This window comes from Hemitrygon akajei, chromosome 9 (genome assembly GCF_048418815.1).
Source record: "Hemitrygon akajei chromosome 9, sHemAka1.3, whole genome shotgun sequence".
Taxonomy (NCBI): domain Eukaryota; kingdom Metazoa; phylum Chordata; class Chondrichthyes; order Myliobatiformes; family Dasyatidae; genus Hemitrygon; species Hemitrygon akajei.
The window spans coordinates 120,114,546-120,139,158 of NC_133132.1; the positions used below are offsets into that span (position 1 = coordinate 120,114,546).

The following is a 24,613-nucleotide window of genomic DNA, read 5'->3' on the forward strand; positions in this document are numbered from 1 at the left end:
GACCAAGAAAACTTTCCGAGAGAACTGCTCGTAGGATTGCTAGAAAGGCAAATCAAAACCCCCGTTTGACTGCAAAAGTCCTTCAGGAAGATTTAGCAGACTCTGGAGTGGTGGTGCACTGTTCTACTGTGCAGTGACACTAGCACAAATATGACCTTCACGGAAGAGCCATCAGAAGAAAACCTTTCCTGCGTCTTCACCACAAAATTCAGTGTCAGAAGTTTGCAAAGGAACATCTACACAAGCCTGATGCATTTTGGAAACAAGTCCTGCGGACTGATGAAGTTAAAATAGAACTTCTTGGCCGCAATGAGCAAAGGTATGTTTGGAGAAAAAAAGGTGCAGAATTTCATGAAAAGAACACCTCTCCAACTGTTAAGCACGAGGATGGATCGATCATGCTTCGGGCTTGCGTTGCAGCCAATGGCACGAGGAACATTTATCACTGGTAGAGGGAAGAACGAATTCAATTAAATACCAGCAAATTCTGGAAGCAAACATCACACCGTCTGTAAAAAAAAAAGCTGAAGATGAAAAGAGGATGGCTTCTACAATAGGATAATGACCCTAAACACACCTCAAAATCCACGATGGACTACCTCAAGAGGCACAAGCTGAAGGTTTTGCCATGGCCCTCACAGTCCCTAACCTAAATATCATTGAAAATCTGTGGATAGACCTCAAAAGAGCAGTGTATGCAAGACGGCCCAAGAATCTCACTGAACTAGAAGCCTTTTGCAAGGAAGAATGGGTGAAAATCCCCCAAACAAGAACTGAAAGACTCTTAGCTGGCTACAGAAAGCGTTTACAAGCTGTGATACTTGCCAAAGAGGGTGTTACTAAGTACTGACCATGCAGGGTGCCCAAACTTTTGCTTTGGGCCCTTTTCCTTTTTTGTTATTTTGCAACTGTAAAAGTTGGAAATAAAAAAGTAATCTTGCTTAAAATATTAAAGAAATGTATCATCTTTAACTTCATGCCTTTTGGAAATCAGGTCATCTTTTACTCGCTTAGGTATTCACAGTAACAGAAATTTTGACCAGGGGCGCCCAAATTTTTGCATGCCACTGTATTAGAGAAAAACACTGAAGATAAAACATCAAGCCACAGAATGATTGAAACAGGAATAATTCAGTTTAGTTCAGTTCAGTTCAATTGAGCACTGTATTGCTGACAGCAGGCCAGAGCCAGTAAGCCCTGATCAAGATTGCACAAAATAGCAATAAAAAAGGAATAACCAGAAACTAGAAACACATCACATCATTAACTGCAGAGTGAAATCCTTCAGCCTATCACTTCCCAGCTCTCTACTTTATCCCTCCCCCCCACTTCTTATCCCCCCTCGACCATCCCATGTTACTTCACTCCTGATGAAGGGTTTCGGCCCGAAACGTCGTTATTACCTCCTCCCATAGATGCTGTCTGGCCTGCTGAGTTCTGCCAGCATTTTGTGCTTTTTATTGAAATCCACAAACTGTGTTGACTAAACCTTGCTTAAGACACAAGACTCCAGCACCATCCTTCGGCAGCTGAACACCCACTCGCCTTCCACTTTCATTCTTGTTGAATTTAATTTTGCTTGTTTTTTGGCAAGCTTAGCTTTCTAAACACAGTTGCTGACACTTCTAGAGATCAAGTTATTGCTTTTTAATAAAATAAACTTCCAACTAATATTAATTGTTTAGTTTCTTGTCGTAAACAGGGGCCAGTCTTCAGCTTTTAATAACAAGAAATAATTATTTTAAAGTTGAAAGGACAGCTTTGCAAACAGACACACTGTCTACAGAACTCAGGACTTTGGTTCACAGCACCTCTTCTCAAGAGGTGCAGTGCAAGATAATGACCTATTTAATTGGGCAACACTGGCTAAGTTGTTTAGTTCAAGGCAGGTTAGGCTTATTAGGAATGGGGTAAAGAACATCACGAAGAACGACAGAAACAAGGAGTGAATTAGAATTCATTCCTCTGCCTTCAATTTCTGTGATGGACGACCGGTTCATCTGCAGCTCATAGGTACGTCTTTTTAGCTTATAGGAACTGTATCTGTGGTTTGGAAATCCTTTAGAAATAGTTTGCAATTTGGAAGTATTTTGTAAGATAGAAATCCTCCGTGAGTTATGAATGTGTTTTGAGTATATTGTTTTGATATTAACGTGTATCATTGAAAGTAAGTGAACTGTGTTTAAACTGCTTTGTTAGTTGGAAGTATCTTCTTGGCAGGGAGGGGAGACCCACCACTCAGATAGTGGCAGCTAAACTCACTGCAGAGGATAAACAGGGAAGAGAACTAGTTTTTCAAGATTGGGTCGTTAGTTTACCTCCCTTTAGTGAGGATACACATAGCTATCTATATCAAAAAGGGTACAAGGTCTTCATTTGAGTTTAGAACTTTGCGGCCAGCAAACCCAACACCATAACACCTTGATACTCGAGGATAATGCAATGACCATAATGTTATATGTCAAGGATTAAACTCTGTCTTGTTGAAAACTGGCTCTGCTATATCCAGCATCCCCATTTCTAGACACTGTCAGTTAGTTTCATTAAGATTTTCAACAAAGTCTCATTTAGAATCTCCTGAATTTAATGGAAATACTTGGCTGCTAGAAAACTTGCCCCATTAGTTCACTCTGCTTCAATATTATATAAAATGTGTCTAATTTCATCAACTCTTATCTCCCATTGGATGGATGTCCAGCTGAATATACGTCACAGTTAAGAAGTTGAATAGCATTATTTCTTATATAAGCACTAATCTATGAATGAAAAATAATTGTTATTACAATGTCATTTCCTATCCCAGTATTAGTCCTTATATAAATACTAATATAATATTTTCCAACATGACTAACTTATGATTTTATTCTTTACAGTTAAATTTAGGCACAAATATGTTAATTACTTCTATTTCTGCTTATCTTCATTCTGCCACGTGAAATTAAATTTTTGAAACACTGCATCTTCAGGTTGAAAAGTTCAGCAAATAAGAAGCCCAGACTATGTGAACTGACATGCCTTATTAACAGAAATGTCCACTGCCTGACCTGTTCATAATTTTCTGTTTGCATTCCTTATTTTCAGTACCACAGTATTTGTTTATAAAGGGCAGACAAAATTATTTTCAGGGATTAAAAGCTCAAAGACAGCAGTCTAATTACCTCACAAATCCAACTCCCAGGCAAGAACTCACTGGTCACTCAAACTTCAAGACTAATGCAGTCCCAATGAATCATGTGTGCTTATCCTCTCACTCCCTTATGGTGTCTTTTTGTTAATCCTACCCTTCCATTTACATCCACCTACAGAAGGTTTTAAGAGCGCTTACCTCTTGAAATCAGTTCAGAAATTTACCAGCTAATCTGAAAAATTATTTACAGCAGTTATTTATATTTCAATTGGACCCAAAGCATACATATATCAAAGGGCAATTGACTCTGACTAAATAATAGTGCATTGAGAGGGGGAAAATAAACAAATGAAAGAGACCAAAAGTAGTAAACAAGGTCAGGAGGGAATTCTTAAACGGTTTTAAGTCCACAAAGAGGGGTGGAACTGCAGAGATACTTAAGAAAATGTTTCTAGTGGTCAGAAAAGGCGAAGAACTCCCAAGTTGGTGTGGTCTTTCATTGACTCTGTTATGGTTATTATTCTATGGATTTGTTGAGTATGCCCACAACAGAATGAATTTCAGGTTTGTATATGGTGACATATATGTACTTTGATAATAAATTTACTTTCAACTTTGAACTTTAAAAAGACCCTTGGACGTGGAAACTTTGTTAAGGACAAGAATGACTTGATGAAAGTCTTACCCTAGGACAGAGGACGGGAGCACAGGGCAAAGGAGTATTGATAAGCACCACCAATGGTAGAGACTGCAAGGAATTCTGCAAGAGAAGGATGGGTAGCAGGCAATGTTGTGGTTCTTCTTTGAATGTCGAACTTCGAGGTCAAACATGATCACAGCTATTTGGCAGTCTTGTTCCTACCTTTAAACTCAAAAATGCCAATACTACTGTAGTCTATAAAGTCTGGCCTTTTGATTTGTTGAACTTTCAAAAATGCATCTTTTCAACACATACTTTCATCTGGAAGAAATAAGGACTGCAAAAGCAAATGGGAAAGTACAAGATTTTATCTAATTAGAAAGTGCAAACAAATCAGATATGTAGTGTGAAACTGAGCTCAGACTGATCAGACTTCTGGATAGTCTGTAGATACTTACAGAAGATAAGATGGCTGACTTTAAATTTCTATGAATCAGAAAAATTCATGGCACTAAAGACCACTTGGCCCAGTGCAATACTGCTTGCTGGATTTTTTTTTTTTAAATTTATCAGATAAACAGTCAGAAGTAATGCCAACAAGGCAGAGCACTCTGAGCCAATGCAGGCCAGGATTAGATTATTCATTTATGGTATCTGATTTAGTACAGGATACAGACAGAAAAGCTTCAGATGATATAATGTATAATTTAAGATAGTGAGGGTAAGCTAGTTTAGAGAGTACTGAAAAGTTGCTGAAACTTTAGAAAAAGGGATGACTTTTCAATGCCCCTCCATCTATCCATAAGTTGCTTCTATCACATAACTAAATCACAGCAGATGTACATCTTAAATCCTTTTAGTTTCCTTTCTTCTACAACCTTTTATACAGTTTTTAATATATAAATTATGGTCGAGAAACTTCAAAAAAAAAGAACTTTGACAAAATATGAAGGTGTTCCAGATTTTCACAAGTCTCTGCTTTAAGTGTTAGACATCACAACTGAACAGCTTAGCTCAAATTTTGAAACTACACTTCTAAACTAGAACAACCTTAAATCACCCCCCCCCCACCCCAAACTCCCTTTGACTCTCTCCCAACAGTGGAAATAAGGTCTCTCTTTCAACACTGTCACCTGCTTTGTGTACTTTAAACAATGTTCCCTCCGATTTTTTTTCAACTGCATTGCTTTGAGCAGGACATTTTTACATGGCCTGAAATCTGCGTGACAATATAAAAGAAGTTTATATTAAAGAAAATTCCATCCGTGTGGTAACAAAATCTATGTATGTGGGAGCATTTCAGTTACTGCGTGGCCACACACCCACACAGCTTAGAGAGAACATTGATATTAAACCTCAATATAACTCCCTAATTTTCTAAGAATGCAACACCTAAAATATTTATTGGTCGGTGTTAATTTAATTAACAACTATCCAATATTCAGCTGTGGATGAATTCCTAGGTTCTTGAGTTAAGTACTGAAAAGACTAATGTCCTCACAATCCTTTTAACCCCAGTATGATTCGAAATAATCTGAATGTTAAACCCTTCACACACAATATATATAATTTTTGAGATGAGTTGCCTAAAGCTAAAGCCAGTGCATAAGATTAGGGTCTAAGCAGGCCTCTATGCAGATGTAATGAAAATTGATAACTTTGTATTCTTGCCAATATTACATAAAAGATCACCATTTCTTTAGAAATATTAAACATCGTTCCACCTCTCCAATGAACTTCATCTGCCTGCTTATTTAACCCATCACATCTCCTGGCAACTTTCTGTATGCGTCGATATTATTAACCAGTACTATTGCTAAAAATGTGATGAAAACCAGTAGTCCCAAAACAGAGCATGTCAGGAGTTAACCAAGAGGAGACAAAAATTCATTAAAGATGGAGAATGTTACTGAGATGGAAAGAGGCAAATACTGCAACAAAGAATTCACAGTGTTAGAGATTCAGCAATAAGAGTGTGGAACTGCAACTTATTCAGTTCAGTCTGGCACACTGTGAAGGAGGGGAAGGTTTGTGGCAAGATTCATAAACTGAACTTTAGTTTTTACAATATTTAACTCAGGGACCTTGGAGTTCATCTACAACTCAATAATGGACAGTTGTTAATTAACTTATGCCTGACCAATAATCCTTTACAAGGTTAAAAGGGAGGCAATTGTTTTTTTAAAACAAAATTTAAAAGAGAAGCAATGGCTAGAAAAATAAACATGATAAATAATAATCTGTAGTGTAAACCATTTTTTAACCTTTGTGCCCACAGTTACCTTATCATCATTTATATAACAAACGTAACCAATTTGGTCACCAGCAGTTTAAGATAATGTATAAACTTTCAGTAAATAATAAAAAGTTCACAGGTGTAAAGTACCCTGGTAGTCATGACAACTGTAGCACAGGACTTCCACTTAGAGCGTGATCTAATGACTTATTCAGACCCACAGTGTTCAAGTGAAAATGACTTCACTTCAAGTGACTTTTGAACAATTCGTCTGAAATTCAATCATCCCATTACAATAAAAAAATTAATATTAAATGAATATTTGACTTGAATTCCTTCATTTGAAAAACTGCTACAGGTTATAACAGAAGACATGTTTTATGTACAGTATCATTTTCTGCAATCACTCAATTTAATTATATGTACTAACCAATCACATGGCCAGAAAAGAAATTTTTCCATTGCACATGATATTCCTCCTCATTTCCTTCTCCATCCACTACGAATGCTTTGAAAGTTTCAGAAAAATGCTCCACATTTGAAGTTAAGTACAAGTTAAAATTTCTGTGAAACAGGAAGTTCAAAGAATTTTCAAAGAATAAACAGCTATTATTATAGTAGTTCTGACTTTCACATGCATGCATCTTTATCTGATACCCTAAAATATAAATTGGCAGCATAACCAAAATATATCACAGCATTTTCCACTTCACCAAATTACAGCTGGCCAAATTAACACATGGGATTATGTAAAATTGATGTAAATCACTGTGATAGAACATCTCCCATCCCCCCCTTAATTGGTCAAATAACGCATCCTTAACATTTTAATCACAGGCATATAATTCATACTAAATTGAAATGCAATTACTGATACCAAGATTGTTAAGTTCATTTTTTCTTTTTACATTTTCTTTTCCCATTTAGGCTAAAAGTACAGAAGTGTAGTCCATTTCCATACTATCAATGCCTCTTCAAGCAGCTCTCTTCCAGGCAGAATTATACATTTGTGATTTCCCCAACTGCATTATAATCTCCACTTAGCATCTTTCCCGTGTGATGCAACTCAGCAAGAGTGAGACTTGAAGCAGAACCAACATAACATAGAAATATGCCGATGATAATCTGGAGACACAAGAGAATTTGCAGATGCTGGAAACCTTGAGCAATACACAAAAATATGTTGGAGGAAAATGAATAATCAACATTTCAAGCTGAGACCTGTCACCAGACGGGAAAGGAAAAGGGAAGAGCCAGAATAGAAAGGTGGGGGGTGGGGCAGGAGTACAAGCGGTCAGGTGATAGGTGAGAAGGAATAAAAGGGTATGTTGTGAGAAGCTAAGAGATATAGAAGTAAAGGGCTAAAGAAGAAGGAATATGATAGGAGAAGAGGGTAGACCATGGAATAATGGGGAGGAGGTGGGCAACCAGCGGGAGGTGATGAGTAGGTTATAAAAGTGGGGAACGGTAGTGAAAAGGCCACCAGGATGACAGAAAACATCCTGTCAGTAAAGGAGGCTGTGAAAGTGTGGCAATGGAAAGCAGAATTCAAATGGGTGGCCACTGGTAGACCTTGATTGTTGCGGCCTACAGACCAAAAGCGCTTGATCCTCCAAGCTGTGTTGGGTCTCACCAATGCAGAGGAGGCTGCTACAAATGAACCTGACAGACTCGCAGGTGAAGCACCGCCACACCTGCAAGGACTGTTTGGGGTCTTTTTTTTAAGTGATGAAAAAGGAGATGTAGGGGCAGGTGAGGCACTGGCATGGTTGTATTGATAAGTATCAGGACTCTCCATTCCCCCACCTACTTACCTTTCCCCTCACCTGGACTCATCTATCACCTGACAGCTTTTTATTCTGAATTCTTGCCTCTTCCATTCCAGTCTTGATGAAGAATCTTAGCCCAAAACATTGACTATTCATTTCCCTCTGTAGCTGAGACCTGACCTGCTTAGTTTCCACAGCATTCTGTGTGTGATGCTGAACTTGGTTGCATAACTTTCACTGACCCAAAACTGTGGATTTGATAAACATTTATATTTTCTAAACAGCAACAATAATTGTGGTAGATTGAATTTTGCTCAGGATAAAACAACTCAATTGCTAGCATGCTAAATCATAAATATTGTGTTAGAACAAGTGAACTAACCTCATACTCGTTTTGGGAGAAAAGTCAGGAAGAACATGTGCTGGCTTCTTGCACCTAGTGTATGTACTGCTAACCAATATTACAAGCGTGGATTAACTGAGTAACCATTTTAACACCTTGAGAAAAACATTTCTCTAACCAGTAACATCGTCAGTTTATAATTCTTAACGTTACATCTTTTATCATTTCCTTGTGATTATAGTTTTGAAAATGAAGTCACTTGTGTTAAAAAAAAATCAATTCAATCTTACCTATTCAGGGCTGAAAACTGTACTGATTGTTCTAAGTGAGTCTGTGGTTCGGCATCTCGTTTTCTTAAAGAGTGTTGGCGGATATCCGACAGTGAGAAGATATCATAATCAGTTAGTAGTCCACTCAAAACATCTGTTTCAAAAATTTAGAATTGAAACAAAAATTCTTTTAGATCGTTGTTCACAGTTGGTATTCAGTTGTCCAACATAATGGAACAGACATCAACTGAGATCGTGGATAAAAGTGCATAATTCAAATAATAATGTAAAACACATTAATATAAATCAAACATAGTACTTAATAATAAAAATGGTCACGTTTGTTTAGGAGTTGTCTTACAGTCATAACTTCTTTCAGTTTTGCTTCTAATTACAGGGCTTACAGACCTATTTACAGTCCAATATTACATTCCGAGATACAGTCCTGTTGTGTAAATAAGCTTCAATGATCTTGAAAGGTTTTTAATTTATATTTAAAACTATATGAATAAAACACATTAGTGTACCATTCTTAGATACAGAAGATATATTCCTGCAATATTCAAAGTTTTGGAAGACAGTCTTCCAAGCATGACAGTGTTGGCCTTTGAAATTAATATCATGGGACTTTAAAACATTACATAATTAACCTACAAGTCAATAAAACAGCTACTGAATAAAAGAGTGTCCATGCACTGTACAATAAACTATTGGCACTGTACATGTTACTTGCTCCCTGTATCACAAACATGAATTGACTTCAAGGTGGTTAAATCGACAGATGATGCAAAATTATCTATGGAATCACAGGAAGCAATTAAACGACTATAAAATGAGATGGAGACAATATCAACGGACAGAATAATGACATCAAATTTATTGCAGTTACGTGCAAATAATTGGACATTGAAAGGATAACGTGTCACCAAGAACATTTGGAGAACTGTGCTCAATTCTGATCGCCTCACTACAGGAAGGATGTGGAAACTATAGAAAGGGTGCAGAGGAGATTTACAAGGATGTTGCCTGGATTGGGGAACATGCCTTATGAGAATAGGTAAAGTGAACTCGGCCTTTTCTCCTTGGAGCAATGGAGAATAAGAGGTGACCTGATAGAGATGTACAAGATAATGAGATGCATTGATCATGTGAATAGTCAGAGGCTTTCCCCAGGGCTGAAATGGCTAGCACGAGAGGGCATAGTTTTAAGGTGCTTGGAAGTAGGTACAGAGGAGATGTCAGGGGTAAGTGGGTTTTTTTTACACACAGAGAGTGGTGAGTGTGTGGAATGGGCTGCCGGCAGAGGTGGTGAAGGTAGAAACGATAGGGTCTTTTAAGAGACTCTTGGATAGGTAAATGGAGCTTAGAAAAATAGAGGGCTATGGGTAAGCCTAGGTAGTTCTAAGATAAGGACATGTTCGGCACAACATTGTGAGCCGAAGGGCCTGTATTGTGCTGTAAGTTTTCTATGTTTCTAACAAGAAAATGTCAAGGATTGGGTTGGTATGTGATAGGATTTATACATGCTATTCAGTAAGAGGTTATGAATGCCACCTATATATATAAAACACTCAACTTGGCTTTTCATAGCTCCAATTGCCCAATGTTTCATTATTAGGAATTAAACTGCATCATACACATCAACAAAATAGCCACTAAACAAAGAATGACAAAAGCTGGTCAACATTACTCAACAATAGGTGGCCAATCTCCTATGCTAGTCTCGTCATTTCCTCATCCTCTCATAATTCATGATGCATGTTGCAAGATTCACAACAAATATGATGAAACACTGATCACCCCCTGGACAGGTGCAACTATTACCATTACTCACTTTATTAGTTACACCTGTACACCCACTTATTAATGCAAATATCTAATTAGCCAATTATCATGTAGACATGGTCAAGAGGTTCATTTATTGTTCAGACCAACCATTAGAATGGGGAAGGAATGCAATTTAAGTGACTTTGACTGTGGAATGATCATTGATTGCAAATGGGATGGTTCAAGTTTCTCTGAAACTGCTAATCTCCTGGTATATTCATGCTCAACAGTCTCTAGAGATTACAGAGAATGGTGCAAAAAACAAAATATATCCAGTGAGCGCATGGTCTGTAGGTGAAAATACCTTGTCAATGTGAGAAATCAGAGGAGAATGGCCAGACTACTTCAACTCGACAGGAAGGAAACAGTAACTCAAACAACTATGGGTCATAACAGTAGTGTGCAGAAGAGCATCTCCAAATGCAACCTTGAATTGGATGGGCTACAGTAGAAGACCATGAACATACACTCAGGACCACTGGATTAGATAGAGGAGTTGAAGTGTATAAGTAGCTTGAAACTCACCAGTTGGTCAATAGTCAATAACCAACCCCCAACCTACCCACCACTGGCGAATAAATGGACTGAATGGGTACAAAGTGGACAACAGAGTGGCTCTAGCTGCTACACCCATTGTCTCATAGTGTCAGTGACCCTGATTTCAGATGCTGCCTAAAGAGTTTGCATGTTTCCCCTGTAACCGCATGGGCATCCTCTGAGTGCTCCAATTTCTCCCCGTATCCTGGAGGTGCACAAATTGGTAGGTTAATTGACCACCATAAATTGCCCCAAACCTGTACGTGAGCAGTAAGGTCTGGGGTACTTCACAAAAATGTAAGATCAGTATAAAATTAGTGTAAATGAGTGGTTTGATGTTGTAGAATCTAGGTTTTTATGAATCTATAGGACACATTGAATTAACTTATATTTCCTTCACAAGCTCTTTCTAGCTAAGCGTTATCACATCGCACAAGAGCAACAAGAGCACGAAAATACGATCTGCACGCTTTGCGCATCATTGCAATCCCTGCCACACAATGCTATGAACATAGAAAACAGACACTGCAGAAACCATATCAATTTGTCCCAAAATTAACAACAGTCAAATCTAAAAGTATAAATAAAAGCAGCGGCGTGGGGTACCACAAGGCTCGGTGCTGGCACTGCAGCTATTTACAATATACATTAATGATTTGGATGAAAGGATTAAAAGTAACATTAGCAAATTTGTAGATGACACAAAGCTGGGTGGCATTGTGAAATATGAGGAGGATGTTAGGAGAATGCAGGGTGACTTGGACAGGTTGGGTGAGTGGGCAGAAGCATGGCAGATGCAGTTTAATGTGGATAAATGTGAGGTTATCCACTTTGGTGGCAAGAACAGGAAGGCAGATTACTATCTGAATGGTGTCAAGTTGGGAAAAGGGGAAGTACAACGAGATCATTCAATGTCATTCAATGTCTGTAGTGAGATGCTGAAGATGTTCTATAGGTCAGTTGTGGAGAGCGCCCTCTTCTTTGTGGTGGCGTGTTGGGGAGGAAGCATTAAGAAGAGGGACGCCTCACGTCTTAATAAGCTGGTAAGAAAGGCGGGCTCTGTCGTGGGCAAAGTACTGGAGAGTTTAACATCGGTAGCTGAGCGAAGGGCGCTGAGTAGGCTACGGTCAATTATGGATAACTCTGAACATCCTCTACATAGCACCATCCAGAGACAGAGAAGCAGTTTCAGTGACAGGTTACTATCGATGCAATGCTCCTCAGACAGGATGAAGAGGTCAATACTCCCCAATGCCATTAGGCTTTACAATTCTACCGCCAGGACTTAAGAACTTTTTAAAAGCTATTATTAATGCTTTTTGAGACGGTGATTTAGATGCATATCATATTTTTTTACTGAGTTAAGTATTGTATGTAATTAGTTTTGCTACAACAAGTGTATGGGACATTGGAAAAAAAGTTGAATTTCCCCATGGGGATGAATAAAGTATCTATCTATCTATCTAGGTGTCCTTGTTCATCAGTCACTGAAAGTAAGCATGCAGGTACAGCAGGCAGTGAAGAAAGCTGATGGCATGTTGGCCTTCATAACAAGGGGAGTTGAGTACAGGAGCAAAGAGGTCCTTCTGCAGTTGTACAGGGCCCTGGTGAGACCACACCTGGAGTATTGTGTTCAGTTTTGGTCTCCAAATTTAAGGAAGGACATTCTTGCTATTGAGGGAGTGCAGCGTAGGTTCACGAGGTTAATTTCTGGGATGGCGGGACTGTCATATGTTGAAAGATTAGAGCAACTGGGCTTGTATACACTAAAATTTAGAAGGATGAGAGGGGATCTGATTGAAACATATAAGATTATTAAGGGATTGGACACGCTAGAGGCAGGAAACATGTTCCCTGTTTTGGGGGAGTCCAGAACCAGAGGCCACAGTTTAACAATAAGGGGTAGGCCATTTACAACGGAGTTGAGGAAAAACTTTTTCACACAGAGAGTTGTGGATCTGTGGAATGCTCTGCCTCAGTAGGCAGTGAAGGCCAATTCCCTGGATGCTTTCAAGAAAGAGTTAGATAGAGCTCTTAAAGATAGCAGAGTCAAGGGATATGGGGAGAAGGCAGGAACGGGGTACTGATTGTGGATGATCAGCCATGATCACAGTGAATGGCAGTGCTGGCTCAAAGGGCTGAATGGCCTACTCCTGCACCTATTGTCTATTAAATCAACTGAATGCAGGATCTGTATCCATACAATAGTCGAACAGCAGCTCTTGGGGAAAACAATCCGGCTGTAGGTGGACAAAAGTCTGTGTACATCTCTTCTCTAAGCAATTTTAAAAGTTGATTGAATTAACTTAATTCCAAATGTAAGTACAGTGGATTCAATTAACTGGGATACATCAGGACCAGTATGTTTTGGTCCAATTAAGCGGCTGCCTCAATTAACTAAGGTTTCATGGAAATATTTTAAAAGGTATAAAAAAGACAAATTAATTTTAACCAAGTAACAAATTGTGCAGTTAAATGTAATACATTGATAGGGAGTGTCCATTATTAAGAACACCCACCACTCAGGACAAGGACATTCCCTCTTCTCATTCTTACCATCAGGAAGGGGGTGCAGAATCTTGAAGGCACACACTCAGTGATTCAGGACCAGCCATATGATTCTTAGATGGACACTGAACCCATGAACTCGACCTCACTTTTTTAATATTATTTCTGTTTTTGCATTATTTTTAATTTAACTATTTAACATTATATATTATATATACTTACAGTAATTGATTTTTCTATATTATATATAACATTGTACTACTGCTGCTAAGTTAACAAATTTCACAACATATGCCGTGATATTGAGCGATTCTGCTTCTGATACAGAACAAATTAGAACACTACCAATATCTCTACAGTACTGTAAGACTGTGTATTACTTCCTAATCGATATCAATGGAGGAATTTAACTAGTGTTCTTTTGATTGACTGTAAATTAACAAAAATCAGCACAGACACCTAGTGCAGATAATGGACTACCTTCACACAATGCTCATTTTATTCTCCACGTCTTCATTTTCATTGTAACATTCAAGATGATTGTGAATACTTTCGAATTCCTCGTAGTTCCTAACTTGTTGAAGTAGTGAAATCTTTACAGTACAGGCAACCCGTGTTCAATTCCCACCTCTGCCTGTAAGGAGTTTGTACACTCTCCCCGTAACTGCATGGGTTTTCCCCGCGCTCTCCAGTTTTCCTCCCCCAGTCAACAGAGCTACTGGTTGGTAGGTTAATTGGCTATGGCAAACTGTCCCGTGTTTAGGCTTGGATAAAATGAAGGGATTACTAGGCAGCATGGCTCAAAGGGCTAGAAAGGCCTACCCCACACTTCATCTCAAGAAATAAAAATATTTTCACTCCCGCTCAATTCTTACATCTCTGAGCCTGAACGTTTGAAACCACAGTGAGCAAAACAGTTCTGAACTGTCTTACTGCTTATTTCTTGCCAATTATCACTGACAAAAATCACTGCTTTTTGAACACAAACACACGCAACTGATACTACTTAAAAACTGTTCAGTCCAAACACAGTGCAGTGTCTAATAGCCATGCAAGTGCACCTGACTGATGCTAGTTAGAAACTGTTCACAACGTTCGCCTGTCCTGATTAAGTGGCATAGTGTCCCAAATAAACAAAAATAATCCCAGCTATTTTCTCAATTAGCTTTTGTTGTTCAAGAGTTGTCCCAAATAAGCGGCTGCCCTGATTAATCAATGGCCCAATTAACCTGAATCCATTGTACTAATATCCAAAAAACCAGTGTTATCAAAAGCAGATATGACAGTACTACTGACTGCCATCTTCACTCTCAACGTACCACTAATTCAAGTTAACAAAATGTTTGAGTGTTAAAGCCTAGATGTTCCCCACTGACCTTGAAAAGTCTGCACACAAATAACGAGTGTTATTTTTGTGGCAAGGATTTAATCATATGTAATAATACAGTAAAACATCAATATCCTTTCTATGCCCGCTTTGAAAGGGAGAATATAACTACAGCTGTGAAGATCCCTGCTGCACTCACTGACACTGTGATCTCTGTCTCAGAGGCCGATGTTAAGCTGTCTTTAAACAGGGTGAACCCTCAGAAGGCAGAAAATCCTGATGGAGTATCTAGTAAGGCTCTGAAGACTTGCGCCAACCAAATGGGGGGGGGGGGGGAGTATTCTAGGACATTTTCAACCTCTCACTGCTAGGGGCAGAAGTTCCCACTTGCTTCAAAAAGGCAACAATTATACCAGTGCCTCAGAAGAATAACGAGAGCTGTCTTAATGACTATCGTCTGGTAGCACTCACATCTACAGTGATGAAATGCTTTAAGAGGTTCGTCATGACTAGAATGAACTCCTTGCCTCAGCAAGAACCTGGACCCATTGCAATTTGCCTATCACCTCAATAGGTCAATGGCAATCTCAATGGCTCTTCACACGGCTTTAAACCACCTGAACAATACAAACACCAATGTCAAGATGCTGTTCATCGACTATAGCTCAGCATTCAACACCATCATTCCCACAATCCTGATTGAGAAGTTACAGAACCTGGGCCTCTGTACCTCCCTCTGCAATTGGATCCTCGACTTCCTAATTGGAAGACCACAATCTGTGCAGATTGGTGCTAATATTTCCTCCTCGCTGATGATCAACACAGGTACAGCTCAGGGGTGTGTGTTTAACCCACTGCTCTACCTTCTCTATACCCATGACTGTGTGGCTAGGCATAACTCAAATACCATCTATAAAATTACTAGTGATACAACCATTTTGGTAGAATCTCTGATGGAGATGAAAGGGCGTACAGAAGCAAGATAGCAAGATACACTAACCAGTAGAGTAGTGTCGCAGCAACTATCTTACTCAACATCAGTAAGATGAAAGAACTGATTGTGGATTTCAGGAAGGGTAAGACGAAGAAACACATACCAATCCTCATAGACAGATCAGAAGTGGAGACAGTGAACAGGTTCAAGTTCCTGGATGTCAAGATCTCTGAAGACCTAACCTGGTCCCAACATATTGACACAGTTGTAAAGAAGGCAAGAAAGCAGCTACTATATTTCATTAGGAGTTTGAAAAGATTTGGCATGTCAACAAATACACTCAAAAACTTCTATAGATGTACAGTGGAGAGCATTCTGACAGGCTGCATCACTGTCTGGTATGGGGTTGGGGTTCTACTGCACAGATCAAAGTAAGTTGCAGAAAGTTTAAAATTGGTCAGCTCCATCATGGGTACTAACCTCCGTAGTATCCAAGACATCTTCATGGTGCGGTCCCTCAGGAAGGTGGCTTCTATCATTAAGGACCCCCCACAACCCAAGACATGCCCTTTTCTCATTTTTACCATAAGGTAGGAGGTACAGGAGCCTGAAGGCACACACTCAGTGATTCAGCAACAGCTTCTTCTCCTCTGCCATCCAATTTCTATACGGCCATTGAACCCATGAACACTAACTCACTACTTTTGTATTTATTTCTATTTTTGCACTATTTATTTTAACTTAACTATTTAATATACATATATTTACTGTAATTCAGTTTTTCACTATTCATCATATATTGCACTGCAGCTGCAAAGTTAACACATTTCACAACATAGGTCATTGATATTAAACCTGATTCTGAAAGAAATGTACAAGACCAGCTGATCGGGCTAAAGGCCCTGGACACAAGGTCTGCATTCTAAAGCCTTAAAGGAAGTGGCTGCAAAAAACATGAATGAATTACTGTTATCTAATAGAGGTCACTGGATTCTGGAGTTTTACTAAAGACTGGAAGACTGTATATGTAACTTTACTATTACATTATAAAGGAAGGAGAATGACAGCAGGAAACTGTAGGCCAGTTAGCCCAACATCTTTAATTGAAGAAAATGCAGAAATATATTACTAAGAGGATAACTGTCAGTATTTGGAAAGTAATAGCAAGCAGAATCAGCATGTTTGTGCAATAAAAACATACGAGGATGAAAGTAATAATGTTAAGGATAAAGACACAAGGAATTCTGCAAATACTGGAAATCTTGAGCAATATACAAAGCACTGGAGGAGCTCACCAGGTTATCCAGCAACACCTGTGGAGGGGAATAAACATTCGACATTTTGAGCCAAGACTCTTAATCAGGACTGTGTAAGAGATGGCTAACAAAAGCACAGAATTGGAATAAATTGGCCATTTTCAGATCATTGATCAGTAATGAGTGGGCGATAAGAGTGTTTAGTGTTGGGGCTTTAACAATTTATCTTTACCGATGACTTAGACAAAGAGATCAAGTGCATCATGGCAAACATTTCCTGATAAATACCAAAAAAAAGGTGAGTTAGCGAGAAATTGGCAGGTGGAGAATAATGTAAGGAAAATGTGAGTTATCTACTATTTTGGAAGGAAGAATGAGGAAACCCATTATTATTTCCATAGCATGAGACAATGAATTTTTCAACCCAATGGGACCTGGGGACCCATGCATATGAAATACAAATATCAGCATGAAGGTACTGCAAATAATTAGGAAGACTAATGAAATGTTGCTTTCCATGCAAGAAACAAAATACAAAAGGAGGGACAGTTTGGTACAAGTTTACAGGGCACTAGCAGGTCCATAATTAGAGAACTTTTGGTCCATTTTTAAGGACAGATGTGCTTGCATTGAATGAAATAAAGAGAAAGCACACTAGTTTGAATCCTGAAATGAAGGATTTGATAAATAAAAGTAAGTTGAGCAAATCTGCCCTGTACTCATGAGAGTGTGGAAGAATGAGAGGTCATCTAATTTAAATATATGATTCTGAAGGCTGGTCATCTAGTGGGGGAATTTAGAACTGGGGCATAATTTAAGAATAATGGATTACCCATTTCACACACAGATGAGGAGAAGTTTCTTCTCTCACCATCAATAGGAATTCTTTACCCCAAGAGCTATGAAGGCAGAATCATTGAATACATACAAGGCCAAGACGGAACTACAAAGGAGTACAGGAGAAAATGGGTACATGATACTGAGGACGTGTTTTTATTGTAAATGGTGTAGGCTCAAGAGGCTGATGGACTGTCCCTGGTTATATTATGTTCTTATGCAGTAGTATGCATCTGAGTCATAAAGTACTGGGAACACTTACATGAGCTAAATAATTGATCTCAATGTTGTGTTTACTGCAATTTTGATGACCATTTACTTCCATAATAGCAGTACCTATATAATAAGGCTGCTGTTTGTTGATTACAGCTCAGTGTTCAACACAATTATACCCTCAGTTCTAATCAACAAGCTCCAAACCCTGGGCTCCTGTAACTTCCTATACAACCGGATCCTAGACTTCCTCGCCAGGAGATCACAGTCTGTGTGGATCAGAAATAACACATCTTCCTCACCGCAGGTCCACACTGGCACACCTCAAGGATGCGTGCTGAGCCCACTGCTCTACTTTCTATACACCCACGACTGTGCAGCTAGGCAAAGCTCAAACACCATCTATAAATTTGCCGATGACACAACTGTTCTTGGCAGAATTTCAGCTGGTGATGAGGCATACTGGACTGAGTTAGATCAGCTGGTTGTTCGCTGTCGCAACAACTTTGCCCTCAACATCAGTAAAACTAAGGGACTGACTGTGGACTTCCGGAAGTCAAGAGAACACACACCAGTCCTCATCGAGCGATCAGCAGTGGAAAGGGTGAGCAGTTTCCAGTTCCTGTATGTCAACATCTCTGAAGATCTATCCTCGGCCCAATATATAGGTGCAAATTATAAAGAAAGAATGACAGTGACTATATTCTGTAAGAAGTTTGAGGAGACTTAGTATGTCACCAAAGACTTACACAACTTTCCACAGATGCACTGTGGAGAGCATTCTAACTGGCTGCATCACCGTCTGGTACGCAAGGGTCACTGCACAAAATCAGAAATAAACTGCAGAAAGTTGTAAATTCTGCCAGCACCATCATGGGCACAAACTGCCCAGCATCAAGACCACCTTCAAAAGGCAATGCCTCAAAAGGGTGGCATCCATCATTAAGGACACCCATCATCCACGACATGCCCTCTTCTCATTGCTATCATCAAGGTGGTGGTACAGGACCGTGAGGACACACATTCAATATTTCAGGAACAGCTTCTTCATCAGTTTTCTGAATGGACAACAAACCCATAAACTACCTATTTTTTCTCTTTTTACACTACTTACTTGTATGCCTTCAGTGTTTGCCTTCAGGCTTCTGCACCTCCTACCTGATGGCAACAGTGAGAGAAGGGCATGCCCTGGGTACTGGGGAAGCTGCCTTTCTGAGACACTGCTCCTTGAACATGTCCTGGGTACTTTGTAGGCTAATACCCAAGATAGAGCCGACTAAATTTACAACCCTCTGCAGCTTCTTTTGGTCCTGTACAGTAGCCCCTCCCCCCCCCCCCCGCCCATACCAGACAGTGATACAGTCCGTCAGAATGCTCTCCATGGTATATCCACAGAAGCTTTTGACTGTTTTTGTTGACATACCAAATCTCTTCAAACTCCTAATTAAATATCGTCACTATAATTGGTGACTAATTATAGTCACTGCAGCAATATGTTGGGACCAGGTTAGGTCCTCAGAGATCTTGACACCCAGGACTTGAAACTGCTCACTCTCTCCACTTCCGATCTCTCTATGAGGAATGGTATGTGTTCCTTCATCTTACCCTTCCTGAAACCACAATCAGGTCTTTCGTCTTACTGACACTGAGTACAAGGTTGTTGCTGCGACACCACTCCACTAGTTGGCAATATCTCGCTCCTGTACACCCTTTCATCACCATCTGTGATTCTGCCAACAATGGTTGTATCATCAGTAAATTTATAGATGGTATTTGAGCTATGCCTAGCCACACAGTCATGGGTATAGATAGAGTAGAGCAGTGGGCTAAGCACATACCATTGAAGTACACCAGAGTTGATCGTCAACAAGGAGCAGATATTATCAGCAATCCGCACTGATTGTTATCTTCCGATTAGGAAGTTGAGGATCCAATTGCAGGGGAAGGTACAGAAACCCAGGTTCTGTAACTTATCAATCAGGATTGTGGGAATGATGGTGTTAAACGTTGAGCTACAGTTGATGAACAGCATCCTGACATAGGTGTTTGTATTGTCCAGGTGGTCTAATGCCATGTGAAGAGCCATTGAGATTGCATCTGCCATTGACCTATTGTGGCGACAAGCAAATTGCACTGGATCCAGGTTCTTGCTGAGGCAGGAGTTCAGTCTAGTCAAGACCAACCTCTCAAAGCATTTCATCACTGTAGATGTGATTGCTACTGGACGATAGCCACCAAGGCAGCTCACCTTATTCTTAGGCATTGGTATAATTGTTGCCTTTTTGAAGCAAGTGGGAACTTCCACCCGTAGCAGTGAGAGATTGAAAATATCCTTGAATACTGCTAGATGTTTTCACTCCTGCACAAGTTTTCAGAGCCTTACCAGGTACTCCATTGGGGCCTTCCACCTTGTGAGGGTTCACCCTCTTTAAAAACAGCCTAACATCAGCCTCTGAGGCAGAGATCACAGGTTTATACTTTTTTAAAATTATGTATTGCTGCCGCAAAACAACAAATTGACAATGCCAATGATATTAAACCTGATTCATACATAAAACAGTTAAATTAAATAAGTAGTGCAAAAAAGCTGTGAGATAGTGTTCATGGATTCAAAGTCCATTCAGAAATAGGATGGCAGAGGGGAAGAAGCCGTACCTGAATCAGTGAGTGTGTGCCTTCAGTCTTCTGTACCTCCTTCCTGATGGTAACAATCAGAAGAGGGCATGTTCAGGGTGACAGGGGTCCTTAAGGATGGATGTCACCTTTTTGAGGCATCACTCTTTGAAGATGCCCTTATAAGACTATTGAATGGTTCCCTAGTACTGTAAAATGGACCCTTGACATCATAATCTACTTCGATATAATCTTGAAAAGTGTTGTTTGCCTGCACTGGACCTTCTCTGTAGCTGTTGAACTTAAATCTCCATTCTGTTACAGTTTTACCCTGCTCTACCTCAATGCACTGGGTAATTATTTGATCAGTATGAACTATATGCAAGACAATCTTTTCATTGTATCTTGGTGTAATAATAAACCAATTCCAATGGGCAGGATCCAGCATGTGGGTGCTAAAGACATGTGGAACCACATTCAGTCAAACAAAATGGATGTTGGTTTCCTCCTGAGATTTCTATCATTACAGAAGGCAGTTTTCAGCCAAATCGAATAATGCGGAATGAGGAGAAGAAGAAACAGCTCAGAGAGTTCAGTACAGCAAAAGCTTTGGAACCAGACCATATCCCAGCTCCAGTAATGAACACTAATGATCCAGAACTCACTGGGCCAGTACTCAGTCAAGCTGTTCCAGTACAGTAACTATACCCTACATTGTGGAAAAGTGCCCAAGTACATCTTATTCAAGCAGGATAAATCCAATCCAACTATTTAACACCAAATCACACTGCTATCAATCATCAGTAAAGATTGGAATGTGCCATTAGCAGCACTTTATCACAAATAACCTGCACATTTTGCTGCAAATAAGTTATTTAAACTTGAAGATGTTTGACTATGTATGACAAAAAGCAGTCCTAGTAAAGCTTGGTCAATAGACAAAGGATAAATACTTCTATGTTGGTGTCACATCTCATAAAAAGAAAGATGGTTGTGTATGTTAGAGGTCAACCATTCTAGTCACAGGATAACACTGTCAAGAATTCCTCCGGAATGCTTCATCAATAATCATCTACCGTAGGATCAGAAGAGGGGATTTTTGTTACTTTTACACCAGATTCAATTCCATTTGCAGTTCCTTAGAAAATAAGTCAATCTATGCCTGTGCACAATAAGACCAAGAAATATCTCAGGCACAGGCTGGTCAGTGGCAATTAACATTCAAGCCACAAAAATCATTTCCAACAACAGAGTCTAACTGCTTACACTTGACATTTGACAGTATCTTTCACTGTGAACACTATGGCCGTGATATACTGGCTGGAAGTTCAACTGGCCAAGCAACTTGACACCATCTGAGTCATAGCAGTCCACTTGAATGCTGTACTATCACCTGCCATAAATATTTATTCCTTCCACTGTATCTCAGTGTGTACCATCCACAAAAATGCACCTAAGTTATTCACATAGGCTTTAGGAGAACAACCACCTCCTAAATCTGCAATGTCTATCAAGGATGTAAGCAGCAGATGAATGGGAATATCTCTTCTGTAGATTCTCATTTAAATCATACACCATCTTGATTTCAAAATTAATTGTTAGTCCTTTATCGTTGGATCCAAATCCTTGAACTCTCAACACAACATGCTGTTGGAGTACAATTGTGTTAAATGAAGAATGCTCAAGACAATTTCATCAAAAGACCCCACTTGTAGCATCCACAAATTGGACCTTACAAATGCCAAAAGGTACAAGATCAAATCAAAATACACAAGTATACGTGTTCTTGTGGCAAGAGCTAATTAAAAAGTTGAATGAACCTTAAACAGATAATAACCTTAGAAAAGCACACAATTTTGAAACTTCACAGAGAAATCTAAACTGAGTTAACAAGACATATGAAATCAAATTGTCCCAATTATTACAGGATAAAACTAAAAGATGACAGTAGCTGAAATGGATACAGAGCTTATGGTGAATTTAAAGATAACTGCTGTGCCCATGACCTTTTCCCCCAAAGGAGGAAAAAGGGCAAAAAAATCTTCAGAGTGAGGAAAAGTTCTCCACTGAATGTAGTGCACTGTAGTGTTAGAGCAACATGTCTGTACAAAGAGTTTGTGATTCCATCAGAGCTTACACTGATTCTCAGATTTGAGATATTCTACAAGTAACCTCATACTATAACATTCACATAATACTGTTATCTTTAATCTAATTCAGTTTTAAATATATAAAGAAAACTAGAAAGATCAGAGGCAATTAGTACTATTTAAGCAAAATTGAAAAAAAAACTGTAATAAATTAATACAGCGATGCCAATGACAGAAACCACAAGGCGAGAACTAGTTGGTGCTCGAGTCATTGGGATGTTTTAGAAACCCCACAGCTGATGAATTGATTGATACATTTAAGTTCTGGGTGCAGTGCACAGTCGTAGTTGTTACTTTGTCTTCCCCCCCACCCCAGAGTCTAAAGCCTTTCAAGTAAGATGGCCAAAACTACTGAAGATTCAGAGACCTCCCCTTTGCGCTTTAGCCAGGTTTTCTGCATTGGCCATATGTAACACAGCACAAACCTACAACATAAACTTTTCTAATTGCTTCCTAAATGATCTGCAACTGTCATTCCTGTCTAGATAGATAGATAGATACTTTATTCATCCCCATGGGGAAATTCAATATTTTTTCCAATGTCCCATACACTTATTGTAGCAAAACTATTTACATACAATACAAAATACACAACATATACTTTTCACTGATTTCACTGTAACACGTAAGTTTTTGTTTGTTGATGATGTGTAAATACATTCGCACATCACCCCCATCGGCTACTTCCATCTCCCGCAGAGTCACCGCCCCCTTCCCCTGTGAAGAGGGCTCCCAAGAAGCTGCGCCCATCCCAATCCGACCTCTCCGGGCCTCCTCCTCTTACCGGACTTATGATCGAGCTCCTCCTTCTCTGACTGGAACCCGGCTGTTTCTCCTGACCGACAAAGGATCAGCCACGCCAGCAACACGCCGACCGAGACCATCAAAGTTCTCATTGTGGATACTAGAAGAACCGATCACCTCTCACCGCGAATGCCGGTCCCCGAGTCCCGGGCCGCCGCGCAGGGCGACACCCCGGAAGCAATCTCCTGCCGTCCCGTTCAGCCCGGAAGTGTTCATGCCGATTGGCGAGCCGTTCTGCTGAAGGAGCTGGGGGGGGGGCGAGGAAGCGGCAGCTACTTTTTTTAAAAAAAAAACCAAATACAACAGATTTAAGAGGGAAAATACCTCAAGATAGCTTTTTAAAAAGCATCTTCTTAATGGAAATATGCCATGGTACTGGAGAATAAAAACATGGAAAGTTTGTTCCCAGTGGTAAGAAAATCTAGAGCCAGATGTGACATGCAATAGTATAAACGAAAAGGCAAACATAAGATGTGGATATTATTTTATGTATCAGAGCTCTCTTTTCTTAAAAGTACTGGTGTGCAATTATCATTACCTTTGAAGTGAAATTGGATTAATAACTGAAGCAGAAATATTTCAAAGTTCAAAGGAAATTTAATATCAAAGTACATAAATGTCATCATATATATATAACTCTGCGATTCATTTTCTTGCGGGCATGCTCAATAAGTCCATAATAGAATCAATGAAAGACTGCACCAACTTGGGCATTCAACCAGTTTGCAAAAGACAACAAACAATTCAAATTCAAAAAGAAGGAAATAATAAATAAGCAATAATATCAAGAATATAAGATGAAAAGGCCTTGAAGGTGAATCTATAGGTTGTGGGAACATTTCACTGATGGGTGCGAGTGAAACTATCCCCCTTGGTTCAAGATCCTGATGGTTGAGGGGTAATAACTGTTCCTGAACCTGGCAGTGTGAGTCCTGAAACTCCTGTATCTTCTTCCTTATGGCAGCAGTGGGAAGAGAACATGCCATGGGTGGAGGCCGTCCCTGATGGTGAATGTTGCTTTCCTGTGAAGTTTCATGTAGATGTGCTCAATGGTGGGGAGGGGTTTACACATGATGAACAGGGCTGGATTCACTACTTTTTGAAGGGTTTTCTGTTCAAGGTCATTGGTGTTTCCACAGCAGGCTGTGATGCAGACAGTCAAAATACTCACCACTACACATCTATAGATCTATAGAAGTTTGTTAAAGTGTTAAATGTCATGC

General features: G+C 39.5%; 1 protein-coding gene across 4 annotated transcripts in view; it reads right to left on the reverse strand.

Annotated features, from left to right (window-relative positions):
* The window catches only part of adam17b (ADAM metallopeptidase domain 17b), a 74,874-nt gene extending 51,297 nt beyond the window's left edge, over positions 1 to 23,577 (reverse strand). For all 4 annotated transcript variants that reach the window (XM_073056883.1, XM_073056881.1, XM_073056882.1 and 1 more), the window contains exons 1-3: positions 23,371 to 23,577; positions 8,406 to 8,538; positions 6,434 to 6,567 (exon numbers count right to left, since the gene is read on the reverse strand). In XM_073056883.1, the coding sequence (XP_072912984.1) occupies positions 6,434 to 6,567; positions 8,406 to 8,538; positions 23,371 to 23,482 (379 nt within the window). In that variant the 5' untranslated portion in view covers positions 23,483 to 23,577. The remainder of the gene's footprint in view (positions 1 to 6,433; positions 6,568 to 8,405; positions 8,539 to 23,370) is intronic.
* Positions 23,578 to 24,613: the final 1,036 nt, after the last annotated feature.